Source organism: Poecilia mexicana, unplaced genomic scaffold (genome assembly GCF_051168715.1).
Source record: "Poecilia mexicana isolate PSO_F unplaced genomic scaffold, ASM5116871v1 scaffold_9, whole genome shotgun sequence".
NCBI classification, from domain to species: Eukaryota; Metazoa; Chordata; class Actinopteri; order Cyprinodontiformes; family Poeciliidae; genus Poecilia; species Poecilia mexicana.
In genome coordinates, this window is record NW_028263378.1 from 16743685 (window position 1) to 16759188 (window position 15504).

A 15504-nucleotide genomic window follows, 5' to 3' on the forward strand; every position below is an offset into this window, starting at 1 on the left:
TGATAAATGACGTTTTCACCATTTTGAACTGTGGTTGCATAATCGTGCAAAATAAGTAGGTTTTTATTTAATGGCAAAACGCTATGTTGGTGATGTTGAATTACAAGTGACGTGTGCCCCCATGTGTCCGCTATGGTTGTGCTTTCAACGATGGGACGTGGACGCAACACGCACGCAGCAGACTGGCTGCAGGCTCCGCCCTCCTCCATGTGACATACGGAGCAAAATGGGATTCAGTCAGTGACTGGAAATTAAAAGTGTTCGGCGGAGACTTGATCCAAAGGTAAGTCAAGAAAATAACTTTCTTATAAAAGTCCGTTTTGTGATTTAAGGCATATTTCATAAATTTTTTTAATCACTCTTAACCAAAATGCATATTTTGCCAACTCGTCGCCCGCTGTTACATAAAGCTTTCTGCATGGGGACTGCACAAAGTCCGGAGAGCTGCAGAGCATAGCCTTTTTGTTTTTGCTGGGTCTGGGCAACCATTTACATTTTCCCCAGAATCGTGTAACATTTTCCTTTCAGTACATCTGATTTCATTCATGCACACTTTTATGCCATAGCGTGCAATATTAGCGCAGATGCATGGGCCTAAGCAGCTTTGTAAAATTTTATGGGGTGTTTTACCAGTTATGTGGAGTATAAAGAAGTGATTTCAGATCAATCAGTGTTACTGTGTCTCATTTCAGTGCAAAGATGCGAGTAGCAGTGATTGGAGCTGGAGTCATTGGCCTGTCAGCAGCTCAGAGTATATTTGAGCAGTACCACTCCATAGTCAGCCCACTGACCATTGAGGTGTATGCAGACCGCTTCACCCCTCTGACCACCAGCGATGGAGCGGCTGGCTTCTGGCAGCCATACCTCTATGACAAGGGCAACATCCAGGAGACGTGAGTGCAGTCTCTACAATTGTCAATTCATTTTTTTCTTCTTTAATTCCAAATATGACACTTTTTCCTCTTTCTATATTTAGAAAGTGGAATAAGGAGACCTTTGACTACCTGCTGAACTGGCTGAGCTCACCTGAGGCAGTAAAAATGGGCATATTCCTCCAATCAGGCTACAACCTCTGCACTGAACCCCTTCCAGTGAGTTCTGCTTTGATCTTGTAAAATGCGCTGCAAAGATAAGACATGGACTTGTTAGCCTTTTTTTTTTTTTTTTTTTTTTTTTTTTTTACAACAAAGAGCACAGCTAAAATTTAACCTCCTAAAGATCATTTATAGAATTATTACATACAAGTTCACTGTCGGTCACAGATAATAGTTCAGCTATTCTACGCTGAAGCACAGCTTTGTTCAGACAAACAAAAGATGGTTGCCAGCAGTGGTTGGGAAACAGAGAGGCCTCCCTAAGGGTCGGGGATACACACAGAGTTAATTGTGGTTCTATACACTCACACAGATAAGGTCATTTTTGTGTTGCATTTTCTTAGTAAACCTGTTTCTGATTGTAGGAGCCATCATTTAAAGACATCGTCCTGGGCTTCAGACAGCTCACAGAGCGGGAGCTGCAAATGTTTCCTGGATACAAGTGAGTTCCTTCAGAAAGAGCCAGAAAAACCTCTTATCAGGTTCCCAGTGTAACAGCAAATATTAAAACGAAGCCCATACTTTCCAGTGGCACACATGAAGAAAATAAACTATGTTTTCAGTAGACGTGATTAAACTTAACTTCTTCCTGACACATAATTTGTATTCCAACTTTGTTTGTTATTTTCTAAAAAGCAGATTACCATTAAATATGTTTTGTTGTTTTTTTTTTCAGTTTTGGCTGGTTCAACACAGCTCTCATGGTGGAAGGCAAAACGTACTTACCATGGCTGACAGACTGGTGAGAATGTTACATCGTGTCAAATCTGCATTTTTTCCTTATTTTCTTTTTTTTGTCTTGCTTTACTCCTAATATATTTGTTAATGTTAATAATCACACGGTTTTATGTTGCGTAGCAACACAGCCAAAAGTAATTTGTATTTAAAACTCTAGTTTCTATTGGAGTTTATTTTTATTTGCCTGTTTTACTTCTCTGATTTTTTTGTTAACTTTGTAAACATTTTAACTGTCTGCAATATTTTACATTTACTTGAAAAGGCAAAGCATCACAAGATTACTCACATCTAAAGTTTTTTAATTCACAACTTTAAACATCAGTTCATTCTTTTGTGCTGAAAAAAAGCATCTGCCACATCATGGCACTACCGCACCCATGTTTCATAGTGGAGGTCAACATCAACGGCTTTCTTTTTGACACTCTTTTATAAAGACAGAATCTCCCTCCTGAGGCAAAAAGCTCTGCATTACAATGCAGTTTGACTTCTAAAGGTCGCACTAAGTTTTATCCAAGATAACCAAGATTATATACATAAAATCACATTATGTAACTTGTCACAAGTCTTGATTTCCACAGAGGTCCTGCTAACGTCCAGACTTTAAAAAAAAACAACAACCTTTTTTGCAGGTTGAAAAAGAGGGGCGTCAAATTTTATCACAAGAAAATAGAGTCATTTAAAGAGGTAAGTGTCAACTTTCTCATGTTTACGACTGAACTTTTTGTGCTTCATGTTTCTTTATCACTTTACATATTATCCATGACTCCTTTAGCTTTCTGATGCTGGGGTGGATGTGATAATAAACTGCACTGGGATCAGATCTGGGGAGCTGCAGCCCGACCCAGACCTTACACCAGGCCGTGGCCAGATAGTTAAGGTGAGCTGAGGACGCCTTGAAGAGCCTGTGCAGACATTACAGAAACTGATCTTTTTACTTCATTTTCTGGGTTTCAGGTGGATGCCCCATGGCTGAAGCATTGGATTATTACCCACAATAGCAAAGCTGGAGTGTACAGTTCACCGTATATCATCCCAGGGTATTTCCAGTAACACACTGATAAGCAGTGGATTGCATTAGCACACTGGCATTACTTTTGCACCAGCGTTTGTCCTGGTTAACTTTTAAACACCATGCCTCAGATGTTTTTCAGTGGGCAGTTTTACCTCATTCTTTTCTGGTGGTGTTGATTTGCGGCCGCAGACCTTGTTTGGGCTGCTTTGGGATTGTTGTGCAGTGAGGTCAGAAAGTCAGACCTGTTTTCTTCCGCTCACAGACCCTCTGTGTCCGTAGGAGCCGTCTTGTGACTGTGGGAGGGGTTTTCCAGCTGGGAAACTGGAGTGAGCAGAACAACTCCACTGACCATGAGAACATCTGGAAGACTGCGTGTCAGCTTGAGCCCAGTCTCAAGGTGAGCTGACGTCAGAAGGCCAAAAGAGCCGCTTTGTTTCAGCTGAAGTTAATTATTCATAATGAGCCTTCTGTGGTGAAGACACTTTTAGTCTTTCCTCAGCCACTTTTAGACGCATTTTTAAAAAACTGCAGAAATTGACAGTGCATTAAAATGAGCTAATAAAAAGACATGACAGACAGATGTAGTGACTTGCAAAAGGATTTTTGAAAATGATTTTTGTGATGGACCAAAACACATCATTCTGAAGGAAAAAGAATGCACATTTTTAACCAATAAAATGTGAAAAGTGTACGCGTCTGCATTCTGGCCGAACTTTGACTAGACCATTCTGACACATCAGCATGACATAATCTAAACCATTGTAACCCACTGTACATACTTTTGAGAGGCGTGGTCAGAATTGAGAGAAAAATGCATTTTTGTCACATGAGTAATGTCTACAGTTTAAATGTTTTTCACTGAAGGTCATAGGTTAGTTTTTTTTTTTGTTTGTTTTTCTCCGCAGCATGCCAGGATAGTGGAGGACTGGGCCGGTCTCAGGCCTGTTCGGAGCAAAGTCCGACTGGAGCGAGAGACCATACAGTCCGGTGGCTCCACAATTGAGGTGAAACTGAGCAGAAAATCAGCAATTGATTGTTGACTTTCTGCCATCCAGCTTCATAAAAAAAAAACCCAGTGGTTCTCTCTTCCAGGTAATACACAACTACGGCCATGGCGGCTTTGGGCTCACCATTCACCGGGGTTGTGCTCAGGAGACGGCAAGGCTGTTCGGTCAGATCGTGACGCAGAAGGGCAAACGACCCAAAGCTCGCCTGTAGTTCTGAGTCCAGCAGCAGGGACTGGGACTCTTCTTTTTCCAAAATCCAACACCAGCACTCCAGGTGTTTTTAACAAAGCTAACATTTAATGCAAAAAAAACCCCCAAAAAAACCTCTATATACTTTATCTGACTTTATCACCACAACCTGAGATGCCTTAGATAAATAATGAAATTGAGTAAAAAAAAAAAAAAATGTGTTTCATGTCTGTAAGTTTAGTTTGTTGTAAATCCAGTGATTCTAGAATATAAAATTTCTCTATTAATTTTATAAATAATAATAATAAAAAATGACTCCATTAGCATTTTTTATGTTTTTTATTGTAATATCATACACATTTACATCTAGTGCATTGACACTTAATGCTGCACGATATCTCAAACACTGGCGAGTCAAAGCATCTTGGTGGACCCGTGTGTGGTGATATCTTGTCTGTTAGAATAACCACAGTCTGTCTCCATCTCTTTATCAATTACAAACAAAAGACAACAACCGAACTAGGTGTTGTTTTTTTTTTTTTTTTTTTTTGTTGTTTTTACATCATTTACATTGAGAACATGACATCCAGTAAATGTTCACAGCTCGGGTCTATGTATGGGAGGATGCTCTTAAAAGCCTGGATCAGTAGAGGAATAGTTGACACGTGAGTAATAACATCATTACTATAAAGCCCTCCATAGGGAGTCCATTTTGGCTGATCACATGAATTCTAAGGCTGAATTTCTGGGTTATTTGTCAACTTTTCATAGTCTTCATGAAACAAAGCCTAATGTTTTATTAATGCACATGTCATTTTCTAGAAAACTTTCCAGTCCTCTCAACTATAATTACAAGATGCAGCTGGAAATGTACTTTCAAGGTAAAATGGTCAAATTCCTGACTTCTGTTGGGCCTGAAATTAAGTAAATGTATAACAGACTCTTAACTTTTTCATCTGGACTTTACCTTCACTTTGTATTGATAAACCTTTGCCCTGTTGTATCATATTTTGGGGGGAATTAACACTTAAAAAGTAGAACATATTTAAGAAAGTTGAGATAGCAGCTCTATGGAGAGGCTGTGAAACTATTCATACCCCTTCAGCCTTTTCACATTTGTTCACATTAAAATCACAAACTAAGATATTTTATGTGACAGACCAACAAAGTATTACATATTTGTGGAGTATAAAATAATGAGATCCCTGTTTTCCAAATCTTATAATAATACACCCACTTTTTTATATTGTTTGTTTTTTCTGCTCCATTTACTCTGAAACCTTTTATATGAAATTCAGTGAAATTCGAGAACAGTGTTCTTGAATTTAGTGAATAGTAATTAATGCAATTTATTCTTGGTACAAAACCAGATGTTCTGTGAACGTTACGGATGTTTGCTACCCTATAGAGAACACTAGTGACAGAAATCTTCCTGAAACACATCAGTTAGGTGAGGGATGTCATGGAGAAGTTTAAAGCAAAGTTATAGAAACAAAATCCCCGGTTTTGAACATTTCACAAAGCTCTTTTCAATCATGTCCAAGTAGAGGACTGCGCAACGATGGTCTTAATCAAAACGCATTTGTGTACTTTTGTGAAAGTCGTGAAATGCATCTGAAAATCTGCATCGAGTCTTGAAAATTCATGTTCACAGATTATCTTCATTCAGTGGGACTGAGATTGAACTGTGTTGCAAGGATGACTGAGCAAACATTTCAGCCTTGAGATGTGTAAAAGTAGTAGACGCATACCCCCAAAGGACTGGAAGCTGCAACTGCAGGGAAATGTGTCTCTACAAAGTACTGGCTTACGGAGGAGGAAGACAAATTGATTTGTTCATTTAAACATTTTCAAACCATCTCTAGATGTTTCGGTTTCCTTCATAATCATGGGCTACTTGGGTGTTGGTTTGTCACATATAATTAGAATAAAATGCAAGGAAATTTGAGGTTTTAATGTGAAAAAAAAAAATGTCACGAAGTTCAAGGAATATGAATAAGTTTGCAACATACTGTAAACTTTAAATCTGCCGGTATTTATATGAGTGAACAGAACCATTTAAGAGTAACTACACTTTTGGAAAACTCTCTCGCTGCTTGTGTTGTAATGTAGAAATGCTTCGTTTTATGTTAAAGAAACTTCCTGTCCTCCACTGACAGCTTCAGGAAATCTAAAGGTTTGTCATAAGTAAAACAATCACGTCATGATTAAACTTTAAAAATCACGATTTCAGTCATTTATATGTGCAGTTTATGTTCAGAAACTGATGAAAGTGAAGCAAATCATTCCTTAAGATTTCTGATATTTGCAATACAATCAAGGGCTCCTACATAGGATCTGTATTTACCTTGATAACTGGGACTGTTCAGTGAAAAAAAAATGTAATCTGGTCAGTTCATCTGAGGAGTTATTTTTGTTCAACAATACTTTTTTAAGTTAAAGTGCATTTCAGCAGGCAATTTCCATGTACATGAGATGAGATGATTGTTTTTTTTTGTTTTTTTTTGCTAAGAATACTTAGGAGATGGTACGTTCAGTATGCTTTGTGCACTACAGAGGCTGCTTTTTCATTGGTTTCCAAAGTGGTTTTTGTCACCTACTCAATAGGCTGTTTTAAGGCTCTTTCTGTATGAAGATAAATTTCAACACTTTCACATCATTTATCTTCCCCTTTTCAGAAACTTTTCCCATTTTCACCATCATCTCCCGTAATCCTGAACATCGCTCGGTCTTTCTAACTCGTCCTGTGCGTACGTAGTTTTACAGTGGCAACCCTGTGACACCAATGGTGTTTAAAGACTTTACATACAGTAATGTGATGTAAAAATGGTGCTGCCTGGATCTTAGGAGAAACATACAAGAAGGGCAGAAAGCTGGCTTGGCTTTCTCCTCTCCTCTCATCTGGCCTCGTCTCCAGTTCGTACCACAGTGAGCATGTCCTCAACCCTGAGAACCAGAGCTGGAGTTTGGGATTTCTTCTGATCTGTGGCCCACCATCTCCTGTCCCCACTCACGATTGCTGGACTCTTGCAGACCCCGACCTGTGGTTTCGATGGGCAGAGCGCAGGAGGCGACGGCAGCGAACAGGCAGCAGCAGCAGTACACAGAGAGGGCCAGGTACACCGAAGACTCCAGCATCACCTGCAGGATGAAAGTCCGAGAAAACCAAGATGAATAAACTCATGCAACCAGTTCATTTTGAATAATCAGTACTTTTTTAAAATTTATTTAGATGTTACCTGTGCAACAAAAGGAGTGATGAGGGCACCAACTCTGGCCATCCCACTGCTTGTTCCCAGACCCAAAGCTCTGGTTGCTGTTGGATAAACCTGCAGAAAGCCCAGAGAAAACGGCCATTTCGTGCCCATCCATCGCCCTGCTTTCACCGTTTCTCACAGTGTAAGCTCATACAAGAGTCTGCAAGGATGCATTACCTCTGGAGTGTAAACGTAGGCCGCCTGAAAGCCTCCAGCAATAAATGCTCTGGCTATGAATATCAACACCGTCATGGACGCTCTGCAAAAGAAAAACGGGTGTCAAGAGGAGCAGATAAACATTAAGCAATTCATAAGACGTAAAAGCTGTATTTACCTCCCAACACATCCATACAGAGGGATGATGCACAGAGAGAACACGAGGAAACACAAAGCCATGGTCTTTCTCCGTCCCAATCGATCAATAGCCCACAGTGTGACCAGTAGTCCTGCAGGAAGTCAGCACAGTCACTAATCTTTTGTCCCCTTTAAATGTATGATAAATAATGTGAGCATTACTTATTATAGCAGAGAACTGAGATCCTCTCCTTAAACTGCTAACATAAACATACAGGAGCATCTTTTTACCTTAGAAAAACATTGAAAAGAATCAAGTAATACTGATAGACTAATTACATACACCCTGAAATTTTTCAAGAATTAATTTCTATTAATTTTTATTATTTTGACTTTCAGCTATCAAAAACCTCAAATGTCTGTTTCTTGAATAATTATAATAAAAAAGTTGAAGAGACTATGACTGTAAAACTAGGGAGCTCTGTAAGTCGATGTCTCAAAGGAAGGGTGAAGTCACTGAATTCAAGTAGCCTGAGGTCCAATGGAAAGTTTCTGTTGTCAGTAATTATTTGAAGTTTCGTTCTATCTTCTGCTGTTGCCACCATGTTGAAGCACAGAGTCTTCCTGAATCCCTCAGCAGAACCACTGACTGACCACCTCCATACGTCACTGCACTCATGCAACAATTCATGCAAATGCAGCCCCAACCTCATATTAAGTGCATGTAACACTGTACAAGGACATGAATTACCTTATCAACCGAACACTGAGGAGGGCAGAGATGCATAGAACTACAGAGACCACTTTGGCAGAACACTTACTACAGAAAAGTATATTTGTTTTGTAATGTTTTATACCACCAATGACAAAAGAAAAAAATACATATATTTTCACTTTTCTGCAAATTCACCAGCTGCACAATTCTTGTTAAGTAGTAAGTAGTATAAGATAAGTAGTATTCCAAAAGAGCAGAAGAAATCTTATGTTGTTTGAATAATAACAATATTTGTTGTTAATCTGTTGCTATGATATGAGGGTGTTTACTGGTAACCAAGTGCCACGAAGTAAACAACAGATGTTTACTTTTGCAAAACTTGCCAACTGTAAGTTTCTTTTGCTTAAGCTGATAAGCAGTATTTCCAAAGAGGTTATGTTTATAAACAATAATATTACTTGTCATTAATTTGTTGTTAAGAGGTTAGTGTTTTTTTTCTGGTAACGAACTGCCACGAAGTATAATTCAGATTTTTACATTTGTGTTGAATGTTTGTTTTATAAAATATTTACCAACAATGACAAAAAAAAAAAAAAAAATCACTTTTCTGAAAAATTCACCAACTGCATTGTTCTTGTTAAATAGTAAGTAGTGGAAGGTAAGTAGTATTTCAAAAGAGCAGAAGAAATTGTGTGCTTTTTGAACAAAAACAATATTTGTTGTTAATCTGTTGCTAAGAGATGAGCACGTTTTCTGGTAACCAAGTGCCACGAAGTGAACAATCAGTTTTTACTTTTGCTAAAGAAAAAATCAATGTACTGTCTCTATTGAGTACATTGTAGCTTTTTTTTTAAACATTGATGCTAATTTTTAGCCCCGTTTAAATTTCTTCAGAAATGTTCTAGTTTTTCTATGTTATTCTAACTTACACCTGTAAAAACTTAAGCTTATGTCAAATACATGCACCTAATTTTAGCACAGAAGTGCAATTATAGCTAACAAGATTCTAAAGTAATCAATAAAGAAATAAAAATGTATAAACATTTATTGAGTTATCTGAGTTAAGTGATGCCTTTTGCTAAACAGCATTCTCTCATGAAAATAATGTGCTGTGCTGTGCTGCTTTACACTGTTGTGCATCGTTTTAAAACATTTTTTAATGTTTTAAATGTTAATAACAATGACATAGCAAAACATATTTGATTTATTTACCTGGGAATTCAGACAAAGTAGTCCAGAGCAGATCTTTATAGTCATCAGAATTGAGATATTTACACTCCAAGCTGCATCTGAGCTCCTTTTTTCCGCCTTTGGGCACTAGAGGGAGACATTAAGCAGAAAAACGTGTCTCTCAGTCTAATGTCTTGGCATGTTTTGGTAATGCTTTCTATTTGTGTGATGACCTCTCTGACTCACTTCCACATGCGCCTCCTTCCTGAAACAACTCTGTAGTGAGCAGCACCAGTCCGTAGTAAGAGAAGGCGTTTGCAAACCTGCACTGACAGAGATGCAAAACGAAATCAGACTCAGCGCCTGGCAAAAGCATTCAGGTCCTTTTACCTTTTCCATGTTTTGATACGTGACAGCCACCAACATCAAACATCTATTTTTAGATTTTTAATTGTAAAAACTGTAGAAAACCACATGTCTTCATTTACACAAATACTCATTACTTTGTGTTGGTCTATCTAGCACATAGAAATACAATGAAATACATTGAATTTTGTGGTCTTTGTGTGACAAACTATTTAGGAGTTTAAGGGGTGTAAATGTTTTTACAAGCCACCATGCGTAGGCACTGCAATTTAAAAAAATTATTAAGATAGTAAGCACTAAAATCTTGAGCAGGTCTTGAAGAGGACATTGTGCTTGCTTTATCATTTGTTTCATTTACCAAATGAACCAGAGCAGAACCGTGGTGCATCGGAAGTGTGCCGAAAATAAGTCTCGGATCTTCCCTCGATCTTCCTAATTAGAAAGAACAGATAAAAAAAATTGAAAAAAGTAGATAAATGCCTGAATAACAGGATTACACAGCTGAGAAGAGTCATTGTTACTCAGAGCACTCATGTCCTGCACCTGTCTGGCAACAATGAGTTTCCCCAGAGGCATGGGGACGCCGTTCTCTGTGGCTATGCGTTTCAGAGTTGCCAGAGCCTTTTCCTGATTCCCCGTCAGCACATCATACCGAGCACTCTCTGGCAGCCACTGTGAACACACACATGCTGACAATGAGCATGTCATTTCATAAAGACGAACAGCCTGTTAAACTGCTGTACCTACGTAGCACAGAAAGGCGAAAATTAAGAGAGGGATGGTGGAAAGGCCGAGCAGCCAGCGCCAGCCCAGAGTGGGCATCACAAGGATCGCCAAAAGGACCTCGAAAACTGTACCGATTGCCCAAAAGATCTAAAATAAATAAATAAATTAAAATAAAATACAAGATACAAAAGTAGTTAAAGGGAAAAGGACACTTGTTACAGAGTGGCAGTCTGGAGCAAGTCATACCTCAATCAGCAAAATACATGTGGCTCTGGATCTCATGGGAAGGAACTCAGCATACAGGGTCACCCTTAAAAGAACGTCAGTGTAAATACCGACTCAGCTCATTTGTTTCACTGTTGCTTTCAGGGCAGTGAATGAGGTACTTACGACTGAGGCGCCCCTCCTATACCGAAGCCCACCAGCGCGCGCAGGACCAGGATCCATCCGTAAATGGGTGCAAATGCACTCATGAGGCCGTAGAACATGGTCCAAAGCACACTCAGAGTCAAGCCCTGTTGGTGGATATGATCAGTGTGTTGCTTATGTAGCACATGCCTTTTTGTGAATTCGAATCACGCCGTTAGATATTTTCATTATCCTAAAATCTAGAAACACTGTCACAAGCACAACTACACAAGCAGTAACCTGGAAAAGTATTCAGTCCCTTTACACTTTTCTATTATGACCACAAATATTGCATTTTATTGAGATTTGATTTGATAAATTAATGATTTGTAGTGTACAAGTGTTAAGGAGGAAAGTTAAACCTGGTTTACAAAAATCTTTTACAAAGACAAAAGTCTCCAAAGTGTGCCAGGCATTCATACTTCCCCCCTTTTGAGTCAATACTTTGTAGATCCAGTTGTCGCAGCAATTTCAGCTGCAGAGCATGTTTCTGCTCACGATACACACCAAGAGATGGTCATTTTGACCCATTGTCTGGGAAAAGACAAGCAGTCTATACCCACACAAAGCTCCAAGCTCATTCAAGTTGGACAGAGAGCCTCTACTAACAAAACCTGTTTAGCCCTAAGGAGCTTTAGAAGTACTTTCCACCTGGAAATATATAACAAAACTGTTGTTAGTTGTAACCATACCTAATTTATTAGTCATAAAAAAAAAAAGAAATTTAAAAAATGTATTGAGCCTCACCTCAACGTTTCTCCAGAAGGTATAAAAAGCTATAAAAATCCTTGTCAGAATACAAAAGATATGCCTCCGACTGTTAAATCTGCATCTCGACTAAAACTAAAGTAGAACTGAATCAGTTGAAGTAAATTTACTCTGGAGGTTTAGAGAAATGTACCAAGCTGACGTTGCATGAAAAGTGGGATTTTCGACAGCTATTGACGCCTAGTTCTGCCGTGCGGATGGAGATTGAGGGCTATCGGCAAGAGGTTTTTGTCAGACTGGAAAATTGTAGAGCACTGCCAAGAATGGTCAAAAACGCAGTGTGTCCGCGTTCCCCTATTTTATACTACAGTTTTCACGGTGTCGATGGGAAGAAAGGTCGAGATTAAACTGCACCCGTTTGAAACTCCCTGCGTCTGGCTGTTCAATCCGAGTGGCTGCGACATATAGTTTAATTAGAAACAGACTTATCCGCTCCCCTGCAGCCCCTGGCTCGTCTCGCCCACTCTGTCAGGGCGGAGCGGCTCGTTAAGCCGAGAGAGAACCGCACGATTTAGCCAAAAGTGCCAAATTTGATTTGTACCTTATAAGAGGGAATCTTGTCGAACAAAAGGAGATTATTTCTTTATAAAACATAACATTTGGTCTTGACACTTCTCTTGTTTATCGTCAAAATGTGCCCATTCTGCACAACAACAAATCAGTAAAAAGTAAAAAAATTAAACTGAATTGCTGTGTAGATTAACTGGCATCATGGGATGCATGTTCAATCAAATAAAGTCTCAATGAATGCACATTGGATGCTTCAGGGGTTCTGAACACCATGGCAGTGAACTGCATGAATCATTTTCACAAGGTTTGCAGCGGAACTCACCATCTTTCTGCCGTATTTATCAGATATGTTTCCCCAAAGAGAAGAGCTGATCATCATCCCAATGAACACCGCCTGCATCATTAATGGAAATAAGTAATTAGCATTTTGTGTGAGAAGGGTTTCGTAGGTCACGGAGAGTTTCATGTCTCTGCAATCATGGTGAATTACAGTTTAACGATGATCATTAGGATATCTTTATAGCCTGAGTTTTATTGTTTCGGGGGTTTAGGTTTAATCTTTCTGTATGAATCATGTTTCATTTTACAGTATTTAGATTTCTACAGGAGTCATTTATATTAGCTTCCCTTGCATTGTGTTAGCCATCTGCTTGCACTTCCACTGATATATATCCTCTTTGGTTGTCATGGTTATTTGCCAGATTCTCTGTTTACTTTTTATTTTGTAACCTGAACATGCTTTCCAATTTCCCTGTTCATTTTCGAATAAGCCCCAATATTCTCATTTAATTTCAATTACCAGCACATTCATTAAGCACTATAGGCAGGATCACTCTACAAACTTTGGGAAACTCCTACCGATGTGAGCAGTGCCACCTCAAGGCTTGGTAGTCTCCATTCACAGTGGAGTTGTGGGGCTAAGATGCTGAGTATCATCATCTCCATGGCATCGGCCATCTGCAGAAACAGGGAACCAAGAGACACTCAGGAAATTAGTGTGGGAGTGGGCAAGAACAACTTCTGTCAAGCTTGCATGGAGTTTGAGGCGCAACTCTCACCCAGGATAAACCAGTGAGGATGGAGAGTTTCCACTGAAATGTGCCAAAACCTATGGCCTCCACAGCATCTTCTACCATGAACGTGTCTGAGAAAATGAGACAGATGATAATTTGGTAGTAATCTGAGTAAATCATTGCTTTAATTGAATAGAAAAGTATAGGATTTAGAGAAAAGGAGCAGATTCCTAAGATAGCACACCGTCGGTTGGATTGGCAAACTCTCGAGGCACCGCAGCGCCTTCTGCCAGTGCCACAGACTCCAGGTCAGCAGGCTCGGCTGGCCTGACCTCCTGCTCTCTGCTTTCGACATCTTCCTCTGATCGTGTGCTGTCACCTGTGCGACGAAAACGGACAACACTGCCAAAAAAAAAACCCAACAACAAAAGAATTAAAAAAATAATTATTATTTTGTTAAAAATACAAAGAAAAGATGTAGCTTATTTGAACAGTTTAGGTATATTCCTTTATGCAGAGATACATTTGTAGCTGATGCTTGTATTGTCTTCAACCACAGGGAAAATAAAATGCAAGATTCCTTTTTTGTTGTTTACCTTCTAACAGGTCTAGAAATTATATTTCGAGGAACCACAGTGTCCATGATTTTGGAGCAGCAATGACATTCCAGGCTAGTTACCCACTTTTGTGAGTGTGAAAGAAATAATATCAACACTATGTTTTCTAGCTGTGCCTATAAAGTCTGAATATGTGCTGATAATGTTTCTCAAAGAAAGTACTAAACACTGTCCGTTAAGGTAGAGTTGATTTATGACAAATTCTAGCTATAAAATACAAATTATTTCTTGTAAAAAAGAAACAGCAGGATAATTTGGTTTCACATCAATGTTCAGTCTTGTTGGTGTAAAACGAATTACAAGAGTAGACTTTATTATATGAGACTTAGTTGGCTGTAAATCTACAAACAAAATGACATTGTGGTCAAATGCATACATTATATCTGGACTTTCAAATGGAGCAAACTCCCTTCTAGCAAAACCCTATGAGAGGTTAGATACCAAGACGGTAGGCAACATATAATCTTCCCCCACATACAAAAAAATTGCTAGTTGCACTCACAAATAATAGAGAGCGCCTGTGACGTCTTAATCACAGTAATTACAGAACATAACCTCCGGGCTGTGTGAAGCCTCAGGGTTTCATTTAAGTATGTAAGAGGTCCATGAAGATGTCCTTCAGAATGCACAAATGGCAAAATCAAACTAGTGCTATTCTTTACTAACAATATGCCAATAAGCATATTTACAATGTGGATTTAAATATGTGTTAAATCCACATATTTAACATATTTATATTTATAGCAGGCCCAATTAGTTGTTGAGGAAGAAGAATGCAGCTACTTTAAGAAACCACTCTTCAGTGTAACTGATTTATACGTAGACGGGTTTATATAAACCACGTTATGAGTCATGACTGTAAAGTCGGCAGCAAGTCTAGATCAGTCTGCAAAACACAACAAACCGGCTTGTTAATAACTGTGTATACGAAAAATAATGTAAAATAACAGAATTAAATTAATCTTTATGAATCTAACACTGTCTTTGCAGTCTACACACTGATTTAAGAGTATAAATCAGTGTTGTACTTGAGGACTGCCAGGCTATTTGTGGTGAGCTAATGAAACAAACACGAAGCAGTCAGAGACCGACGCATCGGGGTGTCACGGTCGAAAATATGTGATTTAAAACCAGCCCGGCATTGATATATTAACTATGCTCTACTCACGGAAGTTGTCTCAACTGAAACAGGTCATCGTCCATTTCGTATGTTTTTTTAACGATGCTCCGTTTGGCCTCATCGCCGTTTACATTATCGCGACGGTCGGCGATTTCAGCACCGAGGAGAGCGACTCGGTCCGGGGCGTCTGCCGGCAGCCAATCAGAGAGCGCGCTGGCTGAGCTCAGGGGGAACCACGTGATTCCTGATCAAAGTGGGGGTCAACACAAGACTCTGCAACCTTCACAGAGAGGGAGACGAGGACAGGTGTCCAGATTAATAAAGGATATATCAGTATTCAAACGAGGCGATTTTAAATAGTACACTTTTACAAAAGTTAATTCGAATATGAGTCAAATCACAAATTTAAATGATGAAAAGAGGTAGAAATATTGATAATTAATATTTCTTTATGAGCATTTATTCTTTGTAAGGATTTTGAAAGGTATTTACAAACATAT

The 15504-nt window shown here is 39.0% G+C and overlaps 2 protein-coding genes across 2 annotated transcripts; one reads left to right on the forward strand and one right to left on the reverse strand.

Annotated features, from left to right (window-relative positions):
- Positions 1 to 174: 174 nt before the first annotated feature.
- LOC106918200 (D-amino-acid oxidase) lies at positions 175 to 4559 on the forward strand. Its single transcript, XM_014987763.2, has 11 exons — positions 175 to 283; positions 693 to 893; positions 977 to 1091; positions 1460 to 1536; positions 1771 to 1836; positions 2462 to 2516; positions 2605 to 2709; positions 2787 to 2869; positions 3124 to 3241; positions 3750 to 3848; positions 3937 to 4559. The coding sequence occupies exons 2-11, from the start codon at positions 700 to 702 to the stop codon at positions 4060 to 4062; spliced, it is 1038 nt and encodes a 345-aa protein (XP_014843249.1). The 5' UTR covers positions 175 to 283; positions 693 to 699; the 3' UTR covers positions 4063 to 4559.
- A 646-nt stretch (positions 4560 to 5205) lies between these two features.
- svopa (SV2 related protein a) lies at positions 5206 to 15141 on the reverse strand. The gene is made up of 16 exons (XM_014987750.2): positions 15053 to 15141; positions 13512 to 13669; positions 13313 to 13398; positions 13113 to 13211; positions 12577 to 12648; positions 10959 to 11083; positions 10815 to 10878; positions 10590 to 10715; positions 10386 to 10514; positions 10201 to 10274; positions 9723 to 9799; positions 9519 to 9623; positions 7632 to 7743; positions 7475 to 7556; positions 7280 to 7369; positions 5206 to 7181 (listed from the first exon to the last, which is right to left on the reverse strand). Exons 1-16 carry the CDS (start codon positions 15085 to 15087, stop codon positions 6981 to 6983), a joined length of 1635 nt encoding a protein of 544 aa, XP_014843236.2. The 5' UTR covers positions 15088 to 15141; the 3' UTR covers positions 5206 to 6980.
- Positions 15142 to 15504: the final 363 nt, after the last annotated feature.